Raw genomic sequence first — 23,555 nt, 5'->3', positions numbered from 1 at the left:
CCACAGACAGAGCAATGCAATCTGTGCAATCAAAATTAGATTGTTAGCAACTCTGAAAGGACAGTACAGAGACGTGGAGAGAAAGGGGAAGGTCCAGTCCAGCAAGTAGCCTGGACATACATATACACACACACTGCTGGGAGTGGTAAAGCATCTACCATCTGCTTTGCGTTAGGGGCATTGGCATCTGAGCATTATGGTTAGGGACAGTGTTATGTTCTCGTTCTGGTGCACATGCAGGAAGCTTGTCAGGGCTGATTTGTGTGGTAAATAATTATTATCCCCTCAAGTATAAGCTGAAACTATTGTACATTAGAGTTGCCCTGTCCATTTTGGGGCCTCCCATTCTTTTGTGCCCCCAGATAATGGAACAATTAGAATGGTCGGCCCCCACACATTTTCACCTCACCAAATGTGGCCCTCGTTGCAAAAAGTTTGGACACCCCTGCACTGTACGGACAGTCATCTCTTTATTACTTATTAATGCAGCCCAGTGACAAGCTCCTCCTCCGGCTGCTGCGGGCCAATGAGATGCAAAGTAAAAGGGGCGGGACGCAAGTCTCTAGTGCTGCAGGGTTGCCGGGTTGGCAGGTTTACCGCCAAATTGGGCTATTTTTAAAATGTAGTGGCTGGTTTTAAAAGTCCAAACCCGCCAATGGCTAGTTTTGGGCTAGTTTTGATAGGTGCTTGCGGGTTTGGACTTTCAAACCTGCCCAATTTTGCAGAGACTAGACTACAGAAATGAGAGAGACTGCTGCTCTGCTGCCTTACAGCACGCCCCCTCCCCGAGGCTTCGCTGGCTGGACTGTGTGGAACAGAACAGGAGGTCGCAGGACATAGATGCCTGAAATTCCGCTCAGTGTAGGCTAGTGGAGTCTGTAAGTAATACTAGCACCTTTCTCTGGCTACACTAACTGCTCCTGCCGCCTCTTGTGTTGCACTGCCTCACGTCTCTTTAGTACGTGCTTGGGAAGCAGCTCTCTGCATTGTGCTAGGCTGCTCTTCATGGCACAGCTGGAAAGGTTTAGGTTGTGGTATTAGTAAAAAAGCACAGAAATTCTGTTAATGGGATAGGGGGAAATATAGCAGCCTTCTCTTTATTCTGTCACATTATTCTTACCAGCCAGCGCAGTGAAATGTAACCGTTAAGTTCACATTTGTATTGGCTTTCATGAAGTGGAATAACTAGGCGTAATAACTATAACTTTAAGGACCTCTGTAACTCCTGGCAGACATTGAAATGCATTTTATCATTTCTCTCTCCCCTCCTAGCAAATTCAGGACCGACTCCATCCATTGTTGTTTCCCTGATAGATATTAAATGTATGTTATGCTTTAAACTTTCCACCTCTGTTATAATATATCAAATTGACTGCTCTGTGCCATCATCAGGGTTGCCAGATTAGCGGGTTCATAGCCGAATTGGGCTATTTTTAAAGATAATTGGCAGGTTTTAAAAGTCCATACCCGCCAAGGTACGGATTTGGGCAGTTTTGGAAGTTGCTGCGGGTTTGGACTTTTAAAACCGGCCAATTTTTTAATGCAAATTAAGGTGACATCACAGTTCGAGTGATGCCGGCTCCCATTTCTCAGTGCTGGATTAATTATTGCTGCTGGAGAAATCTGCTTGACTAAGAAACCCCACAATGTGTTACCTGTATAAGGTACGGGAAATGGAATTGGCAGTGTATGAATTGGGCTACTTTTGGGCTACTTTTAAAGTGGCTTTTGGCTACTTTTTGGCTAGTTTTTTATAGTCTTTGGCTGGTTTTGAAATATAAACCTGGCAACCTTGCCCACAGAGAATAAAGGCCTCATAACTGCAGCACAAGTCAGTAGAGGATGCTCTTTGCCGTAAAGCGAGTGATGTGATTACTGCAAAAAGCGATCCCTCCGCTGTAATTCGCGGCTGTGTGAGACATACCAGCGGGCCATCACCTTATCAGATGTGGAATCCATGAACGACCCGGAAAACGAACCCTACAGATCCAAGTACCGAGCGCGGGAGTTGCTGCGAGAGGTGCGGGTGTTGCTGTGCCCGCAGGAAGACAAGAGCGAGGCAGAGGGGAAAGAGGAGCGCAGCGATGGGCCGGGGAGCTGGGGTAGGATAGGGGAGAGCGGCAGCGCCTGCTGGCAGCCCACCTGGCGGTCATAGAGTTCCGGCTCGGCCTGAATCACACGGAGACCGAGGAGTCGTCCGCTGGGGAGGAACATCTGGTTAAAAGCGGGCGGATCATGGAGCGACGCCGACTGTCAGAGGAGGGCGTGTCTGTGTATACTCAGGCTCAGGTGTGTGGCCATGTATTTCACTGGATGCTGTAGGGTTTTCTTCGGTGTCATCACATCCCTGTATCTACCCTCTACCTGGCCATATTCCTATGTGTATATATTGTGCGTCTGTTATACTTCACTCTCCCACAGCCGCCTCTACTTTCACCACAAAACATTTAGATTCCTTGCCTATTCATAACATCAAGCTTCCAAGTGCACCCCCAGCCAGAAACTGTAGTGGTTTAGTCTGTGTGAGGCAAGATACAGGTTTTTTTTATTTTTTTATTTGTGTGCTCTTGAGATTGTCCTGCGTCCAGTGCCGGCCCCGCCCCCTGCGCACACGGGGACGCAAGTGTGTGCTCGTGCATGCGCAAACTAGCGTGGACGGGCCTGCGTCAAGGGGTAGGCTGCTTGTGAGGTACGTGCCTGGCGCCCCCAAGCTTTGCGTCCTAGTCACGTGCCTCTTCTCCCTACCCCTAGTTCTGGCCCTGTCTGCCTTTCTTTGGACACCACTCTGCAACTTCCCTTTATCTTTCCAAATATTTGTCACTATACATGTTTTATATACAAGTTACAGTATATTAATATTTTGTGTGCGTCTAGAAACTGGTAGGGATGTAGCGAACCGCCGAGTATGTGTTCGCGAACGCCGTTCGCGAACACCGGCAAAAAATGCGAACAGTTCGCGAACTGTTCGCGAACTTCGAACATCCGAAAATCGTTCGATTCGAACGATCGAAGGATTTTAATCGTTCGGTCGAACGATTTTCGTTCGAATCGAACGAAAATCGTTCGATTTTAGCGATCGAATGGTCGAATGGTCGAACGATTTTGACGCGAACGCCTATTGGCGAACGTCGCGCGACGTTCGCGAACTTGCGGCGGACGCGAACAGTCGAAGTTCGCGCGAACTAGTTCGCCGGCGAACAGTTCGCTACATCCCTAGAAACTGGTGCACTGGTAGCAAAACCCAGAAAGGGAACCCTGGACTTAACTGCTCCTTAAAGGGTATCCTTTAAGATAAATGTTAGTATGCTACAGATTGACTAATTCTAAGCAACTTTTCAACTGGTCTTAATTATTTATTTTTTTAGAATTTTGGAATTATTTGCCAATTTCTTCTGACTATCCAGCTCTCAAACGGGGGTCACTGACCCTGTCTAAAAACAAATGCTCTGAAAGGCTACAAATGTATTGTTATTGCTACTTTTTATTACTCACCTTTCTGTTCAGACGCTCTCCTATTCATATTCCAGTCTCTTATTCAAATCAATGCATGGTTACTAGGGTAATTTGGGCCATAGCAACCAGATGGAAACTGAGGAGCTGCTGAAAAAAAGCTAAATAACTCAAAATAATAACAAAAATGAAAATCAATTGCAGATTGAAAATTGGAAAGAGGCAGACGAGGAGGGCAAACAAACTATTAAAATAAATGACCATTTGAAAACTTGCCAGTAATAGGCTGTTCTGTAGCACATCAAAAGCTTATTTAAAGATAAACTAACCATTTAAAGCTGTTATTGCTGCAGTGAGAGGATTGTATACTTATATATACAGCAGTTTCTTTTCCCCAGCATAAATCAATATCGCATAAAAAAAAATTTTGAATTTCGGTGCTTTGGAATAAAAATCTCACTGTGATTAACATTTCAGTTAAGAATTTGTTGTTAAGTTAAATGTTTCTGCACTTTTAGTACTTATTTAACAACATAGTGCAAACAATATTTGCTTACTATTGGAATATCTTGTATCCATGTATATGTGAAATCAGCTGCAGATAAGGCGACAAAAGCCCTGTTTTTAACATTATATTTTGTTTTCCAGAACAATCTGTGGGCTAACAGGGGTGAAATAAGAGTGGCACAGAGATACTTGGAGTCTGCTGAATCCTTATACTATCAATATATGAAGGAGGTAATTAGGATAAGTGTAAAACATGGCTGGAACCTCTTCTTCTTTATCACAGTAATGCTTTTCTTGCCACCAGATGTGGGGTGGGGACAGAGCTCTTCAGGTGATATTCATAGACTGGGGGTAGCTTGAAAGGTCTTTAGGGTTAATTATGGGTTTGGAAAAAAATTTTCCCAACTCATGCAGACATTTTCTGTTTGCCACTGAGGAAAGAGGGTATGGTTTTATTTTTATTCTGCTGCCTCTTGTGAGTTTCAGGTAAGATCTGAATCACTATCCTTAAACTGGCTGGAAATTCATTAATACTTAATCCTTAATGAATCTATAAGGATAACTGAAATGTGGACAACGTTATGTTCTTAAGCGGAAGGCATTTACCCCTTTCGCTAACAAACACATTGGTTAGAGGCAGGGATTTCTCTTCAGACAGTCTCTGTTGGAAGCTTTGCGTATCAGTCAGGGCTGGCTTATGTTCAGAGAGACAGATCTGCACTCTGCTCTTTTTTTTAGGTTCATAAGGAAAATGGAGAACTGTTCTGATGTTACTTTGCTCAGGAAAGAGATGAGAAGCCTCAGATGACCATGTCTTTCCTGAGCAGAGTAACATCTGAACACTTTTCCTTCTGAGCGTCTCTGTCTGACTGTACAGTTACAAGAATGAACCAGTAGGTGGTGCTGTTGCTGAGCAGTGGACATATTTTATAAGAAGCAAGAATGTACCATTGCACTATATTCCTCTAAGTATAAATGTGCAACTAGACCTTCGCTGTGGCTCAGTGAATTACACTTCTGCCTTGCAGCACTGAGGTCCTGAGTTAAATCCCAGCCAAGGAGTTAATTCTACCAGGAGTTTGCATGTTCTTTCTGCGTTTTCATGGGTTTCCGTGGGGTACTCCAGTGTCCTCCCGCAGGCAGGTTAATTGACTTCTAACTAAATTGACCACAGTGTGTGTGTGAATGTGATAGGGACCTTAGATTGTAAGCTCCTTAGGGACAGGGACTGATGAGAATGCTGTATCTATGTAAAGCAATGTGGAAATGGCATGATATAAATAACAGGAAATAAATAAAATAAATAAATCTCTCCTACTTCCTGCTCCTACTTCAGCAGCTCAGCTGACCTGAAAGGCACCTGAAACCCAGGCCCTGCCCATGTGACTGCAGGGCTGCAATTGGCTATCCCCTTCTTCTGTTCTTCTGGCAGGGACCTTTAGAAGTGCCAACTCCTCATTTGAAACACAGACCGAGACCATAACAGATCTATAGGGAGCTCCAATAAAGGGGCCATTTGTAAAGATAACATTAATAATTTAGACCAAAATGAAACCAGCATCATATATTAGTCATTATTGCCTACAAGATCAGAGGTTTTTTTTTTTTTTCTTGGTTATTCTATCTGTCGTCTAATGGAGGAGGGGCGGTTCTTGTCGCTGGTTTTGGAGCGAAAGTGGGATCTTTGTGGCGGACTACCCCGCCGCGTGAACCGGCCACGAAAAAATTTGCCCCGTCTGTTGGCTGATGATGCCCTACTTCTGGCTTGTGGAAGGAAGGTGCTTTTACCACCCGTCGCTTGTGAAATAATCTTCTCGAGTTCCTCGCCAAATAATCGTTGGACTTCTTGGAACTAATGTCCGCTGACCAATTCTTCAGCCACAGCGTTCTGCGTGCTGCTATGGACAGAGCCGAAGTACGTGAGGTAAGCTGTGAGGCATCCAAGGAGGGTATCACAAAGATAGCTTGATGCTTCCGCAATTGCTTGTGCAGAGGACAGAAGATCAGTTCGGGGAACACCACCTTGAATGTCCTTGACTAGTGACTCGGACCAAGCCTGAATGGCTCTTGAGACCCATGCTAAGGCCAAACAGGGCCGCAGTGTAGATCCTGCTGAGGAATATATGGCCCTTAAAAAACCTTCTAGTCTTTTGTTAGATGGGTCCTTGAATGCCGCTGCGTCAGTGACTGGCAGCACGGTAGATTTAGAAAGTCTTGACACTGGTGCGTCGACCACCGGGGGGTTAGACCACCTATCAATAAGCTCTTTAGGAAAGGGATAGGACTTTGTGAATTTCTTGGTAGCTTGAAACTTCCTTTCAGGAGCATCCCACTCCTCTTGAATGATCCCCAGTAACTGATCATGTTCAGGAAAACAGACTGTAGATTTATGCTGTCTTTTGAAAAGAGATTTTGTCTCCCCTGTTTTCGACTTCGGTGAAATGTTAAGTACATCGAGTACCCCTTTAATAATACCTCAACATCATGAAGGCTATCCTTTTCCCTTGCCTCATCCTGTTCTTCTTGCTCATCATCAGACGAAGCAATAGATGCCGGTATTTCCCCTTCTGACTGGGAAGAACCTTGTTCCACAGAGGAATCCTCAGAAAAATTGTGAATAACAGGATCCGCTTTTTCGTCATCAGGACGTTTGCGTTTACCACCGGATTTGTGGTGAAATTTAGCCAGCTCCTTTCCTAAATTATCAGCAATGGCTGGCAGTCCCTGAAGTGAAGCCAGTGACTGTGACAACTGTACTGCCCATAATGGAGGGAGTGGGTCTGTTGCTGGCCCATGAGAGAATTCCTGAGAAGTGCCTTGCACTGTATCTTCAGCTTGTGTTTCTGGAGGGGCCCCAGAGACCATAGCTGCCCCCTGCCCCATGGTGCAAGTTCTGCAACGCGACTCACCCTGTGCCCCCTGAAATTTTTGTTGACACTTGGCACACACAAAAAAATTCACCTGTGCTGTGGGGACTCGTCCCCCCCGCCCTGCTGAATAGCCCCCCTGGCCTACCTTCTGCCTTCCTATGTAGAGGGTGTGGGGTAGCCAACCTGTGCCGTCACCAGACAAAAACGCTGTGCTGTGCAGTGCTGCTGAGCCGCGGGAAAAAATCCAAGATGGCCGCTGGAACGCACATGCGTTCCACTCGGCGCGCGCGTGTAAAAACAGCCCGCCGAGGAAGAAGACAGCCGCCATTTGAGAATGCTGGAACGCATAGACGTTCCCTCGCTGTGTTCCTCCTATCCCTCCTCCACCCACACTACTAAGGGAGAGCAGAGTATGGCGCAGTCTGTGAGGTGAACGGCAAGAGGAGGGGGCGGCGGGGGGGGTAGTTGAAGGGGTCAACGGAGACAAAGTCATGCAGAGTCCAGCAGACATAGTGAACATATATTATATAATATATATATGTAGTCACTTACCCCCCCCTCACACCGGCCAGACCCTCTGTGCTAGAATTAGGACAGGCATACGTCTGGGTGGTCTGTATAGCCCACAGGCTAGAGTTGTGACCCCGGTGGATGTCCTCGCGTAGGGGGCTAACCATAGAAGTCAGGTAATCCTGCCTTAGGTGTCACCCCTGGTGTCAGTCACAGACTGACCGTAGATTTCTCTTAGAGGTAGAGATGTCCATCCTCCAGGTAGCAGGACACTTAAAAAACTGAAGTCTGAGTACAGTGTGTGGGGTTAAGCCTAACCTGGCACGCCCACTTTAATTACTTCAAGTGTCCTGCCTCCTGGAGGATGGAGCTTAACCCCATCGGTCCCTGTGTCCCCCTAAAGACGACAGAGAAATGTTTATTGAAACCTCATTGCTTAGTCCACAGATGGTTAACAAATTGCTCCTTTGTGTTTGTTATAGATTGGTAAACCGGCAATTGATCCTGATGAACATTTCTTCTCTGAAGAACAGACACTTACTGAGCAGGAAAGAACCAAACGGTAGGTAATAAACATTTGAGTTAATCATATTGATATATTCATATCTCCAGCTGTATGAGAATGTTATCTGGCAGTTGATGATATTTTTTTTACAGAAGAGTAATGCTTCACTTATATCCAACTCTGCTTTCTGGCTCAGGGATGCTGTTTCTTTATGACCTTGGCCAAGTCCCTGAAAGATCTTAAGCTCTACTTAACAGCCTTATACAGCGCTCTAAGCAATACCAAGTGCAGTAAAAAGTATTATATAATGTAATATTGATATTACTGCAGTGTTCAGACCTTGAATGCAATCTAAACTAGATCTCGATAATACAGGAGGAGATCATTCAAATACACTCAGACAACCTTCAAGATAAGAGACAATAATATACATTGGTAGGAACTTCATATAATAAAGCTGGCCAGTGTGGCCGTCCTGCCAGTTATATTGTTGGCTTAATGATTATTTAAATGAACGATTTATCCATTCATGGTAAACGATATGTGAGGAGACTTTGCAGAGGCTACAAGATCTAACATATATTGCCTGCTAACCGATTTTCATCAACAAAAAAAAAATTTTCAACCTGTCTGACTGTTGGGACGATTTGTTGGAACTATATGATTTTTTTGCAACCCATCAGTGTAAGGATAAGAAGACAGTTTTATCGGATTGTGCTAAAATTAGACTATGCTATTTACAATTGTTATATTATGCCAAAAAAGCGATCTTACTACAGTGGAAGTCGATGTCCGCTCCCCCCTTGACCTCTGGAAGCAGTTAATTAATGACTCTCTTACAAAGCAAACGTTAATCTATATCACAAGAGGATGCCCTAAGAAGTTTGATGCGATCTGGGGCACTTGGGTATTAGCCCAGGCATAAAAATGTGATGTAAATGTATTTATATGGAATGATGTACTCTGTAACAACGTCCAATCTCTTCTCTCTTTCTCTTCTTTCACTCACTCTATTTTCTTCTTGTTAAAATTACAAATAAATAAAATCTTTATAAAAAATAAATGCAAATAACACTCTGCACTGTTTCTATCATATGATTTGTACAGCTAAAGGCGTGACCTATCTGTTTCCAATTCAATCCAAAACATTCCACACTGTTTACAGTGGCAAAGATGTTGTGGTCCAGGCCCGTACAGGCACAGGGAAAACATTCTCGTTTGGTATTCCATTAGTGGAGCGGCTAAGTGAAGACCAGCAGCCGTTGGCTAGAGGACGGGCACCTACGGTAAGAGTTTCAGAGGGCTTTCCTGTGTATACAGTATACCTTTCCTTCATCCCAAATAATTCCATACAATATTTTGTATATATGCACAACTTTTTAATTTGTACATAGGAACTGTAAGAGTTGCAAAAGTATTAATTTAGGAAACCTTAGATTCTGGGTTTGCTTCAGTCCAGAACTTTAAATTGATTGCTCTTGCCTTAAAGACCCATGAATATAAAATTTCTGAATTTGACCTGGCTCCTTTCTTAAATAGCAAGAGTACTACAGTCCAGGAACAGAATGTAGAAATGAGGAGATCTTAAGATCTGTTAACATACAAATGGTGGAGGCAACTTGTCACCTGTCCAAAGTGAATTTCTATTGGGGGATACTTGTAATGGGCCCACTTTTAATTCAAAAAAGGCATTTTGTAAATTTTAAGAGCATTGTATTTTCCATGTTAGGCAAGAGACGTCAATTTGTAGACATCTAGCAACGATAAGATATCCATAATATTATGTATTCTATTTAAAAAAAAATAAAAAAATGACTTGCTTCTTTCCCCTAGGTAATAATCCTTACTCTCACCAGAGAGCTAGCTATTCAGATAACAAATGAACTCTGCAGCATGACTAAAAAGCTGAAGGTTGCCTGTTTTTACAGAGGAACACCAGGCTTTTACATGATTGGTTTCATGTCAAATTCAGGCTCTCTTTGACTTGCATCACAGAATGCTACATTTACTTGGTTATCTCTTAATATTCCATATAGTTTAAGGCTTGACTTTAATATTCAGAAATAACATTTAGCTGGAACCATATTGAACAGTTTGTGGTATCCAAAAATAATTGGTGAATACCAGTGGTCCCATTTGGCTTTGCCAACCTACCCCATGCTATTTTAATAATTCTGTTAAAATAAAAAGACCTTAACTGTTAAGAGGACAACTGACTTAAGTCTTGGTATGTTGTATAACATTGGAGCCTACTTTTTAACATTTGCTTTAAAACTATCTATCTATCCAGCAATGTTTGTTATATAGTGAATAAAGTACCCCCTCTGTTAAATTATAAGGATATTATAAGTTACCGAGGAGTTTCATGACCATATAAAAACATAAGGCCGAGTGTTTTTATACAGGTCATGGAACTCCGAGGTAAACTTCTAATATCCTCATATTTTGCAACTGGGGATACTTTATTATAATACACAAATTTTAGTGAGTTCTGTGACAGAAATGACGACAGAACCCACCTTTTATAACTGGTGACATCAGAACTCACCGTTTACAATTTAAAAGATAGTCATAGCTTTTGTGTATTATATATCTATATAATATATATCTAAATACTGTTTAGTTTCCCAAAGAATCTGGATCTTGAGACATTTTTTTTTCAATTGTAGTTTTTGCCCTTAAGGATGGAATTGACTTCTTAGTTGGAACCCCTGGCCGCATAAGAGATCTTGTCCAAAACTACCGCTTGGACCTTACAGTTTTAAAGCACGTGGTACTCGATGAAGTTGACATGATGTTTGATATGGGCTTCTCCGAACAAGTTGAGGAAATATTATCAGTTCGCTACAAACCTGGTATGTTTCAGATCTTACTTTTAATGCTTTTGTGGCAAGAAGAGATAGTTTATTGACTAAATTCATTTGTTGAGTTAATTTAATTAATTACATAGCTCTCTGATTGGTCAGTAAGAGCTTGTGGACCTGAAAGTAATTCTGCAAATTTACCTTCAGGCTGTTGAAAAGCATCTAAGGGCAGGACTCCACAGACGATTCCGACACGATGCGTGTCCGATGTGACACCTGCGTTTTTGCGCAGCGGAATTGTCCGTGGAGTCCTGCCCTTATGGCCACAAGCTGATTCTTGGCCTGCAGATGAATGCAGACTGAGTGAGCCAATCTGATGGCTCCTGTGTCTGCATCAGTAGTCACTGTGTCATCGTCGGTGCACACATAAAGTCGATTTTGGCATGGAAACGTGAGTATACATTTTTTGCACCAAAATCCACTCTTTGCTTCTGCACCCAGGCCAACAGTGCCTTTCTGTGGAGACACAGGAGCCAGTATAGGCCAGTGGATCTGCTAATTCGTGGCCTGCTGAGAACCAGCATTAACCTATGGGGCCACTTGAGGAAAAAAAATTGATGTTTATACTTTATTATAGTACAACAGTCTACTTATATGTTTTAATTTTACTTTTTTTGAAGATCCTGAAGAAAATCCCCAGACTCTCCTGTTCTCTGCAACATGTCCAGACTGGATGTACAACGTGGCTAAAAAATATATGAGACAACAATATGAAAAAGTTGACTTAGTTGGACATAGAAGTCAGAAGGCTGCCATCACTGTTGAGGTCAGTGGCCTTTTAACATTTGCCCCATATAAGTGGCGCAAATACAGCTGTAAAATTGCTTTAACTAAAGAATATATTTGGCCGAGCTTTGTCAGTTAGTCAGATTTCCTTGTGGCTGCTTGTGGATTGTTTTTTCAAAACTTTGTCCTGAAAATGCAATTGTCAGCATTCCAGGAAAAATGGAATTGCTACAACTGTAATTCTCTTTGCACAACACTTTAATTTTAGGTTTCAGTTTGCTCTTTGGGTCTTTATTAACCCAAATAGATTTCTATTATTATAGATATATATTTGTTCCCAAAGCATTCACATTAATTGTATTTAATCATTTCTTTTTTTCCCCCCTTTCACTTAAAGCATTTGGCCATTGAGTGCAACAGATCCCAGAAGGCAGCAGTCCTTGGAGATATAGTTCAGGTGTACAGTGGAAGCCACGGAAAAACTATTATCTTTTGTGATTCAAAATTACAAGCTCACGAATTATCCACAAACTGTGGCTCATTAAAACAGGTCAGAATAATAGTTGTATTTGTATGTATATGTGTAATATATGAGCCAGGTCAGAGCATTAGTCGTATAGGTGTAATATATATCGCTTACCCAAAACCCCAGGACGGTGCTCATGTCTGCTGAAAACTGCACTGGCCTTGGTCTCTGGTAAGCCACTGTAATCACTAGAAAGTGCCTAACAAATTGTCACCCCTCGGTTATTATACCTTTCCTTATCCTTTAAGTAGAATATAGGTCTTTTTCATTCCTGTAGAACTGTTTTACTGGAGCTGTTCTGGTAAATTCCATAAAATAACTTTATTTAAAAATCTGCTTGCAGTCTGCCAAACCATTACATGGGGATCTCCAGCAGAAGGAAAGGGAAGTTGTCTTGAAGGGTTTCAGGCAGGGAACATTTGAAGTTCTTATTGCGACCAATGTAGCAGCTCGTGGACTAGATATCCCAGAAGTTGACCTTGTAGTATTGTACTCTGCACCAAACGTAAAGCCTAATCCTTTCTAACTGTAAGAACCCCTAATCCTTTCTAACCCCTAAGTTTAGGGGTTGTAACAAATTATCAAGCAGAAAATGAAGTTGTCCTGTAATATAAGATGATGCTACAGGGCTAATTATTAAATTTTGATGCTAGTTGCACTGGATTATGTGCTGCCATGTAGTAATTATCTTTATTAATGACTAATCAGCCTTATATTGTGACATTTGTATGCAGCCTTATATTGTGCCCCAGTAGCTCCCCATCTTCTTTTCTACTGATTCACTGCCCATGCTCTGTGCTGCTGTCACTTACTGAGCTTAGGGACCCACTCATATTATATAGTACACATAGAATATAAACAAAATAAGGCTGATTAGTAATTAATACAGATAATCACGACATGGCAGCACAGGAACCAGTGCAATTAGCATGAGAATTTAATAATCAGCCCTATAGCATCCGCTTATATTACAGGCCAACCTCATTTTCTGCTTGATAATTAGTAACGACCCCTAAGCTCAGCTTCTCAACAGCTGCTCAGAGCCCACTGAGCTTGTGAGTATCACAGATACTTACCAAGACGGTGACCCACTGTGAAAGGTTTAAAGTCCTGGGTCATTGCTGCTATTGAGAAGTTGAAACTTTAGGCTGGTGCAATAAGTTCTGTATATAAAATATGGCATTTTTAGCCACATTCATTTTTAGGGTTTAGTTCTCCTTCAAATATATGAACAGAAAGAAAACACACATTTTGATGTATTTTAGGAACCTAGGCCAATAAATACTTTTAGACTCCAGTGCAAATATTCAGTCAGTAGTAATATTTCTTTAACCCCCTCAAGTTATGTAATACATACAGAAAAGTGCTACTATATTTATCTTTTAATTGAAACATGATTTTTTTTTTTTCTTCAGGGTGTGTGTTTTGATGTCCGTTCTGAAAACTTGCTGTCAATGCAGGTAAGTTTCATCTGTATTAATGGATTAGTAGCAGCATAAAGTTAGTTGTGGGGCTTTTTTGTTTTTTCATTTGAAGGTTATACACTGGCCAGACGTACCCTAACTTGCTTTCAGACTACCCCCCCATCCCCTGTTTACGGACCTGCAGTTTGGGGACCACTGAGCTGGGCAGAATGACAAGCCTTTAATAAAGTTTCTCGCGCACTTGATTTTAAGTGGCACTGAACGAAATGTTCCCCATCTCATTGAGACTTATGTAACAAGATAGCATTATTTTTAACAGGAGAGCTGGTCAGATACAAGGCGGTGGCAATTTACAATCACAATTGAATTACCCGCAATTCAAGAATCTGAGAAAAGCTTTGATGGAGGAACAGAAGTTTTGGAGGAAGAGGGAGGAGACCTTTTGACAGAAGAAATAATTCCAGAAATTCATCGGGCAGAGGAGGAGGAGGAAGACGACAAGGCAGAAGTGGAGGATTTAGAAGGGGCCGTTAGTGGCTCCAAACATCCCAACTTTTTTAATACACCGCCATGTTCATATATATTCCTTCTTAAAGTAACTTAAGACATATTATATGCAATATAAAACTGTGTACTTAGCCCCTATTAAAATCTATCTGTTTAAAATGTCTTTGTTTCAATTACTTTGAGTATAGGACCATATGGACTCCCCCCTTCTTTTTACCTGCAACTGCATAGTAAGAATCACTGTTAGCTGACAGCAGAATCACATTGCTCCTACCTTTTAGCAGCAGCAACGTAAGACACCCTCCAAATTAAAGCTGGCCATAGACGCAAAGATCTGATCGTACGAATCGAGGATTCGTACGATTTTCGAACCGTGTGTGGAGAGTCCCGTCATTTTTCGTCCGGCGGAGATCGGTTGTTTGGTCGATCAGACAGGTTAGAAAATTTCTGTCGGCTGGCGATAATATCTCTGCGTGTATTGCCGATCGTACGATTTTCAGTGGGAGACTGTCACTAGCTTCGGTTGGACATAGATATCGTACGATTGCTGTCAGGGGCAGAACATTACTGATCTGTTCTTTAACTAATCTGACTGGTAAGACTTTGATCTGAATGGTTAGTGGCGGGTCGGGAGATGGGAAAGTCCGATCGTACGATGATTCGTACGATCGGATCTTTGCATCTATGGCCAGCTTTAGCCACAACGCACAAGGTTTTATTTGCTACGTTTAAAGGAATTTCTCAGTACTACATGTTTCTAATGTAGTTAGCCGAATATGTAATGTATAAAGGCTGGAGTGACTGTCTAACAGAACATTACTTCAGCTCTTGGTTTCCACTGATTGGTTACTAGGCAGTGATTTGAGGGGACCACATAGGTCATAACTGTTGCTTTTGAATCTGAGCTGAATGCTAAGGATCAATTGAAAACTCACTGAACAGTTATGTCCCATGTGCCCCTCCTTAAAAGAGAATTCAACAGTTTAGCCAACCCCCCCGGTTAATGCCCCTAATTTTATACTTACCCCTCGGTGCAGATTCAGGCATCGGACTTCACCGCAGCCATCTTCTAGGTCGTGTCTTTTTCTGGCATTTCTGTAATTTCTGTCCATTTCGGTGCATGCAGTTGTCGCAAACCAGTAAATTGCTCCAACTGCGCATGCGCCACTTCTCCGGTCTCCCACTGGCAGCCTACAGCAGGCTCTGTTTGGCAATAAATCTGTTTTGTTATGCAACCAAATCTTGCCTCCAAGCCAGGAATTCAAATTTAAGCACCTGCTTTGAGGCCACTGGGAGTAACATCCAAGGGGTTGGAGATTGCTCACGAGGATCACTGCTCTACACAGTCAGCAAACAAGAAAGACAAAGCTGCTTGAATTCTGCATGGTTGGGAAGTAAGGCGGGGGTTCCCCCTGCTGATCATAAGTATAATTGTTTCCCTGTAGAGCATTTAGGGACATCTGACAATTCCTATCCACAGCAGTAAATAAAGGGAGAATTTCACTGCATACAGTCAGGTTCCTTATAAAAACGGTACACATTTTTTAAATTAAAAGTATAATGGAGATAGGTTTCTTTTTCATTAAAGAAAGTAAAAATGGGATTTTATTTTTTTACATGCCCTTTAAACACTTAAATAACACAAAACTAAGCAACCCAGTTAATTCAATTCAGAATGCGACATCCTTGCAACAGGGTAAACTGGCAATCTTAGCAGCTAAATTGCAAATTAGATAAATGTAAGGTAAGGCATCTGGTATGTAAAAAAATATGCTTAATTGTGCTGCATTAGGCAAATCAATAATGGAGAAGGACCTGGGTGTACCTATCAGACTTGACTGTAGAAAGCAATGCGAGTCAGCAGCTGCTAGGGCAGACAAGGTTTTGAGCAGTATTAAAAAGGTATAAATTCACGGAGGAGAGTTGTTCTTCCACTTCAGTACTTGTAAAGCTTGAATATGCTGTGCAGTTTTGGTCTCAAATGGGATTTTATTGAATTAAACAGAGTCTGAAGAAGGCCAACTAAGCCAGTAAAGATTATGGAAAGTCTCCTTTAAAAAGAAAGACTAGCCAAGTTGGGGTTGTTATACTTGAGAAGAGAGATATGATGGACCATATGAGCGAAGAGGGGCCGTCTAAGAGGGAACAGCAACCTGTAGATTCTCAGCTGTGGCAGGAGCAGCTCCCAGTGTTTCTATTTCTCTGTCGTCTCAGGGGGACATAGGGACTCTTGGGGTTAAGCTCCACTCCAGGACACACAACTGATTTGTAAGGGGGCATGTCCGAGACTCCGGTTTAACCCCACACTACTATAATCCCTCAGTTTTTAAGTGTCCTGCTTACTAAGAGGAGGGACACACCTTGTGCCCCTGCCACAAGAAGATTGAAAATGGGGTACTCCAGGGCCAGGAATACCTGTACGCTTCAGAGTAAGGACCCCCTTCGAAGGAACAAATCCTGCCCACTGACCATAGGGGTGGCAGACAGTCCCACCAGTGAAAAATCATACGTGAGTACTACTGCACACTCACAGAGGCCCAGGGTGCTCTCTTCCTGCCATGCTCACTTGACCAATCCCCCTAGGATAGTCACCTTTCGGGGCAGGAGCTTAGATTCAAGTGGCAGCTTGTACTACTTTTCCTGCCTTATCCGCTGCCAGGAGCATCATCATCACTTGGGTGGGAAGACGGGGGCTCCCTGAAGCGACTTAAACCCTCTGCGCATTCAATGGAACGCATCCTCTGGCGCAAATCTAGAGGTTGCGCTCACGTCACAGGCGCCATATTCCTTCACCACGCCGCAGTGGCACGGGGGAAGTTTCAGGCAGCACAGTCTCTCTCGCTTCATTTCTCTGAGCTAGCGAAGGGATAATAAAGCCTTTCAGCCACAACCTGCTCCACGAATACAGGCATTGAGGGAACAGGCAACCTCATCTGCATTATCCATCCGGGCCACACATAATCCCTCAGCAGGTTCCTAAGACACTGCAGCAGGGTAGTAGCATGGCAGAAGGTAAGTCAGGGGGACTTTTCCCCAGAGCAGGGGGGAGGAGCACCCGCAGCGCAAGTAACATTTTTCTTGCAAAGTCTGCCATTCTAAAATTCCAGGGGGCCAGGGAAAGCCTATCTGCAGATCTTGTTCTAAGGGGCAGGGGCTTATACCCTCTCAAGGGGCTACCCCTCCCATGACGTTTCCTTCAGGGAATCCCATCAAGACAGCATCGATCAGGATGCAGTAGCGGGCACCTCCACAGAACCACCAACTCCCCTATGGGCAATCCAGCTCTCACAATCATTAGCTTCACTAGAGCCTCCCTTCCATTGCAGACAATTTAGGCCGAGCCTTAGCCAAGTTAGGCCAAAGGTCCAGCACGAAGCGCAAAAGACCAGCCAGCCCCAAGGGTGACACAGACGGTCATACCCCCTCTGATGTCTCTTCAGTGGGAGGGGAAGATTTTCACTGTGAGGGCGAACTTCCCCCATCAGACTTTTCTTCAGGAGCAGAAGAAGAACCTGAGGATGATTCTAAGGTCAGAGTTGTGCAACATGACATTGACAATATTATCAAGGGAGTGATGGAGGTACTAAAGATCACGCAAACTGCGGAGCAACAGTCTTCATCTACAAGCCTGTTTAAATGACAACACAAGTCCTCTGTATGCTTTCCCTTACATGAACAATTGCTCAACATCATACAAGAGGAGTGGAGTTACCCTGAACGAAAGTTTCAGGCCACACGAACATTTTTAAAGTCCTATCCTTTCCCCAAAGACACAGTGGATAAATGGTCGTTGCCTCCTACAGTCGATGCTCCAGTGTCCAGACTGTCTACATCCACAGCCCTGCCGGTCACAGATGCCGCAGCCTTCAAGGACCCAAGTGACAGACGACTTGAAGGTTTTCTGAGAGCAACATACTCAATCTGTTCGGCCTGGGTAGCCAGAGCAATACAGGCATGGTCTGAATGCCTGATCAAGGATATACAAGGAGTACCCATAGCGGATCTCATGTCATCAGTACAATCCATTGCGGAAGCATCAGCATACTTGTGTGATGCCACTCTAGACATTGTGCAGATCACAGCCTGCACGTCAGCCCTTTCGGTGGCAGCCCACAGAACACTATAGCTAAAGAACTGGACAGACAATCTCAGTTCCAAAAAATCCCTAATCTCACTACCCTTCAAGGGGCAACGTCTGTTTGTCGAGGAGCTAGAAAAGATAATCTTGCAAGCTACAGGGGGAAAGAGCACATTTCTTCCTCAAAACAAAAGTAGATCCACGATTGAACAAGACGAGGAAAGTTTTTCGTCCCCAAGGTGGACGCTTTACAAGACAAAATAATTCTCCCCAGCGTTCCCACTTTCGTTCAAAGACAAGTGAAAAGGGTCGTCCCATCGTGGAAAAGCAACAAGTTCCACAACAAGTCCCCATGTGACAAACCAGCATGTATATCAATAAACATACTAGAGCTTCGGGCAGTAAGCCTACCTCTCCACCACTGGTCTCGCCATCTTCAAGCCAAGTTGGTCCGAGTACAGAGCGACAATTCCACCACAGTCACATACATAAACAGACAAGGAGGTGGTGCCTACTGGACCCCGATGAGGCATGGCAGCATCTAAGACGTCCATTGCACAGTGGATAAGAGAGACAATCTCTCAAGCCTACCTATCCAAGGGAAATTTGCCACCAGAGAAGATTAGAGCACATTCCACAAGGTTCGTGGGATCATCCAGGGCATGGTGTAACTCTGTTTCTTTGGATCAGATCTGCAGAGCAGCCACCTGGTCCTCTGTGCATACATTTACAAAATTCTACAGCCTCAACGCGTTTTCCTCTGCTGAGGCCTCTTTTGGCCGTAAGGTACTGCACTCTGTGGTGCAGTAACGTGTCTGAATTCCAATTCGCTCCCGCCCTGCTGTTCTGGGACTGCTTTGTTAAGTCCGCATGAGTCCCTGTGTCCCCCTGAGACGACAGAGAAAACAGGATTTTTTTCTGTTTCTCTGTAGTCGATAGGGGGACACGGCTTCCCGATCCTGAGTGAAAGTTGACAATTTTTTGGTCCATAGGAAAGGTTTTCCTGAATTATCAGATCTGTAAATTTTTCATGAATCCCTTTTTTCAGCAGTCTCTTTGGTACAAACTTAGTGTCCTGCCTCCTAGAGGGTGGAGCTTAACCCCATTAGACCCTGTGTCCCTCTATCGACTACAGAGAACGGATTTAACGGTGAGTATCAAAAAATCCCGTTATACTGGGGTTAAAGGCCTCTCACACTGATTACAGCTTTCAGTGAGGCCATGCTTAGTGCAGCAGCTGTAGAACGACTGCATCCATTTTTATTTTGTGAGGCAACCAGCCTGGCTCTGAAGTCATTTAAATATATATAATCTACAGATTAGTCATTTCCCTATTGTTTCAAACTGTACATTTTATCCTTATAAACGGTGCATTTCTACGTCAGTACGCACTGTTTCCTCTCACTCTCCCTCCCATCCACTGGCTCAAGTCTCACTCTCCCTTCTTCCTTTTCCCTCATTCACTGCACGTCACGCAGGGCAGGCTAGTTAAAAAGTAGCTGAAAAAAGTAGAATAAACATGTTTTCAGGCATCTAGCCCCCAAAAAGTGATTCAGGGAAATGTATTCATTATAATGAATAATGTACCACCTACTAGTGATTTGCGGGTCGAGAATTTCTCGACCCTAACCCGCACGCTCCCTACCGGCATCCGACCCGGGCCCGCTGCTCCCCTTTATTTATAGACCCGCGCCCGCCCCGCAGTGACGTCACAAAAGGGACAGGGCAGGCGGAAGTCTATAAATTCAGTACTAGGTCGCGGGCGGGGAGAGCAGGAGAAGGGGCCAGGGGTCAGCCCGAACCCGCCCGACCCGCGGGCTTCGGGTCGGCCCACACATCACTACCACCTACTTAAATTTATCGGACTTATGTGACTTGTATAAAAGCCATGGGGGCAGCCATTCAAGCTGGAAAAAAGAGAAAAGACATAGGTTACATAGCAGATAACAGATAAAAATACCATTGTATTGGGCACGGCTTATCGGTTATGTGCTATGTAACTTGGGCCTTTTCTCTAGCTTGAATGACTGCCCCATGGCTACACAGCAGCTTGTTTATATAAACTATAGTAGTCGTTCTGTAGCAAACGCATTGGGGCAAATTCACTAAGATGCGAAGTTGCGCCAGGCGCAACTTCGCCGCACTTCGCCAGGCGTAGTTTCGCCAGCGCTCCGCAAATTCACTAAAATCCGAAGTTGCGAACAGGGGTAGCGTAAGGTTGCGAAGTTGCGCTAGCGTTGATTCGCTATGTAAAGCGAAGTTACGCTAGCGAAGGCTAATTTGCATAAGGCGCGAAATTCAAATTTCAATGGAGGAACACGTATCAGCACTACAAATGCCTAGAAAACCTTCAAATCAGCAAATAAAAATTTTATTTTGCCCTACACATGTGCCCACTGTCTAGGTAAGTTGCCATGAGTCAGGAAATGTAGGGGGGAAGGAGGGGAGCCCCAAAAAAAATTTCGATCTTTTTCAGCCTATGACCCATCATGTAGCAAACACGCCAGCGTTTTTTGGGACTTAGAAAAAAATGTGACTTTTTTTTAAACAATCCCTATCTACTCTATTGCACTTCGCCAGGTCTGAGGTGGCGAAGGAAGTCTAGCGTAAAAGGTAGCGTTCAGTACACTGCGCAAGTTAGTGAATTTGCGTAGTTACGTCGCTAGCGAAAATTCGCCTGGCGTAAGGATGCAAAGTAAAACTAGCGAAACTACGCCAGCGTTCGTTAGTGAATTTGTGCAGTAATATGCATTATATTATTATATATAAGCATTATATGTTAGTTGCTTTACAACACTTTCATTGTTTCCTTTAAATAAACCCAATAGGATTGTTTTGCCTCCAATAAGGGTTAATTATATCTTAGTTGGGATCAAATACAAGGTACTGTTTATTTAAATTGGAATTATTTTATCAATGCAGAACTTTCTGGATAATGGGTTACCAGATAAACGATCCTATACCTGTATAAAATGATTTCTTGTAAGTTCACAGTCTACACTTTTTTATTTAATATGTATGACTGCTTCTCTTAACTAAAGAAATAACCAAGATTTAAAATCTTTTCTACCATTTTTTTAATATAAAGACATACAAAAAAAATATACAAAACATAAAGAAGAATGCCCTGCTGGAAAGCTTTTCGTTTACAGTCAGAGATGCTGCTTCTGATTTTTTTTGCACTGATTGTTGGAACTATATATTCCAGAAAATAACGTCTGAAGATCTGCTTACATATATTTGCCTATGTGCACATACACATCATCACTTGTGTATAACAATAGATAGTCTCAATGCAGTACTGGATCTGTGATAGAAAATAATAAAGACAAGCTGAAGGAGAATGCATGTAATAGTCTAATTTATATATATATTTGTATTTTGTAATGTATAAAAGTTAGTTACAGGTGACTGAGATTTATTAAAATTATAAACTGGAGAGCTGCTGAATAAAAAGCTAAATAAAAAATAAAAACCAACGGCAAATTGTCTCAACATACCAATCTCAAAATTTAAAAGGTAAACAACCCCTTTAATTGTTTCAAGAAGGTTGGCCCTACTCAGGTGCGTTTCAGGCATCAACGCCGCCTGAGGTGGCGTTCGCAATGCGGCCCCCAAGCTTCCTTAAGATCTCTGATGGGAGGTGCGGTGAGGGGCACATTGCTAGCGCAGAGTGCGAAATATCGTTCTCTGTGATAGAAAAGCCGAATTTCTGGTTTAATAACCGGAAATTCGGCTCTTAAAAGTTACCAGGAGCGGCTTTTTGCAGGGGAGCTGCCGTCTGAGGCAAGGTATTCACCTTGCCTCGTGGCAGAAAGCCCCTGGCCCTACTACCCTGCTTACTGCAACTGAAGAATTGATACTGTGAACTATATACCTGTAAATATGCCACAGCAATTAAGGAGTTTAATGCCAGTTCAGCTCGTTGTGGGAGAGAAAGTCAATGGAAAAATAGTACAATCCAGTGATGGCAGCCACGGAACTAATCCCCTGCATAAAATAAATATATAATTATACATCAGTTACATTTGTATGCTTTTTACACATTGCTAAATCCATGGCTAAAAGCTTAGATACAAGATGCTAAACATCATATACAAAAGAAGAAAATACAATTCAAAAAGCATGACAAACAATTTAACCTGTATTTGCAACTTTTTATCACAGTTTAATCATATATTAAAAATATATTAAACCCTGGACATCTGCAGAATTAACTGCCCAGATTATTATTTATATTATTATTATTTATTACTTTTAGGTGTTGTGTTATCTAGTACGTCACATTCCCAAAACCTACAGCATTCTATAGCCAAGGTATCTATGCCCTTCTCATTACTACTGCTGCATGTTTAGCATTATAGATTGCCATGTACCAAATTAATCAATGAGGATACCTTTGAAAATGTTGGGCCAAAACACACTAGAAGATCACTAGTAGACAGTTGGTGCCTGCATGTAAAACTGACTTACAAGGATTCTGTGATTAAATTGAACAGTTGTAGCATATTCAAAAAAGTTTTGAAAAGCTGGAGAGAATGTAAGTAGGTCGTCTGGGATCCATCGATCTCCCATCTTGGGAAAAGAATTGCAGACAAGACCAGCATCGAGTCCAGCCACAAAGGCACCTATGGATAAAGAATGTGGAAATAAATGTCAGTCCAGTTCTCCCATTTACTGAAGAAGAGAAAATGTGTTCACGCAATTAATAAGCACAGTATGACAACTTTTTCCAGTTACATCAGCCTTCTCTCAGCCTCCTCTTCTCCCAATTGCCCAATTGTGATAGGCTGCAGTGACAGCTTACTTGAATAAAGGTAAGAAAATGTATATCCAAATAACCACAGAAATGGCTAAGCCTACAGTGCATTAGAGGGTCAATAGCAAGATAACTCATGCTGAATCCCACCTACTCCACTCTATCAACATAAACATATGATACATCTCTGTACACTCAGGGGGTTATTGACTAAAACCCACATTTTTCTCATATTTTTAATAAAATAACCAGAATTAATCGCATTGCAGAAAAACTCAATAAAATGGAGCGAAAACCATAATCAATTTTCCTGAATTATACGATTTTTTTCGAGTTTATGCCCAGTCATAAGTTCAATTCCTCCAAAGAATACTTGTGCCGCACCGCCCACCCCCTCCCTGTGCACCTTGTACTCCATTGCTGAGGTGATTGGGAGGGGAGGTCAGAGGGGAGCAGTTATTGGTCCACTGGCCAAGTCTGACACTGTGTACTAGTGATGTGCGGGTTCAGATTTTTAGGACCCGCACTTGACCCTAACCTACCCTCATCCAACCCACACCCGGCTCCTCCATTTAAAGACCCATGCCTGCCTTGCAGTGACATCAAGAAGGAGGTGGGTCAGGCACAAATCTATGAATGGAGGAGCCAGAAACTGGCATCTAGGTCACAGGCGGGGAGAGAGGATGGAACCGCTCAACCTGAACCTACTCCCGACCTGAAGATTTAATGCAGCAGCCTCTCCAAACCCTTCTGACCCGTGGGTTTCGGGCTGGCCCCTACAAAACTATTATGTACACTATTTTCTTGTCATGTAAATTAGACAATTTTC

General features: G+C 43.0%; 1 protein-coding gene and 1 long non-coding RNA gene across 6 annotated transcripts in view; one reads left to right on the top strand and one right to left on the bottom strand.

Moving 5' to 3' along the window:
* Positions 1–2,185: 2,185 nt before the first annotated feature.
* Positions 2,186–14,048, top strand: LOC121395373 (nucleolar RNA helicase 2-B-like). The gene is made up of 8 exons (XM_041568771.1): positions 2,186–2,289; positions 7,820–7,899; positions 8,950–9,128; positions 10,526–10,697; positions 11,327–11,472; positions 11,830–11,982; positions 13,374–13,418; positions 13,702–14,048. The coding sequence occupies exons 2-8, from the start codon at positions 7,845–7,847 to the stop codon at positions 13,984–13,986; spliced, it is 1,035 nt and encodes a 344-aa protein (XP_041424705.1). The 5' UTR covers positions 2,186–2,289; positions 7,820–7,844; the 3' UTR covers positions 13,987–14,048.
* A 7,263-nt stretch (positions 14,049–21,311) lies between these two features.
* Positions 21,312–23,555, bottom strand: part of LOC121395376 — a 31,841-nt gene continuing 29,597 nt past the window's right edge. For all 5 annotated transcript variants that reach the window (XR_005962436.1, XR_005962434.1, XR_005962433.1 and 2 more), the window contains one exon: positions 21,312–22,595. This is a non-coding gene — a long non-coding RNA (uncharacterized LOC121395376). The remainder of the gene's footprint in view (positions 22,596–23,555) is intronic.

The sequence above is a fragment of the Xenopus laevis genome, chromosome 7L (assembly GCF_017654675.1).
Source record: "Xenopus laevis strain J_2021 chromosome 7L, Xenopus_laevis_v10.1, whole genome shotgun sequence".
Taxonomy (NCBI): domain Eukaryota; kingdom Metazoa; phylum Chordata; class Amphibia; order Anura; family Pipidae; genus Xenopus; species Xenopus laevis.
Note: the sequence above shows the minus strand (reverse complement) of the source record. Positions and strands in the feature narration are given on the sequence as shown.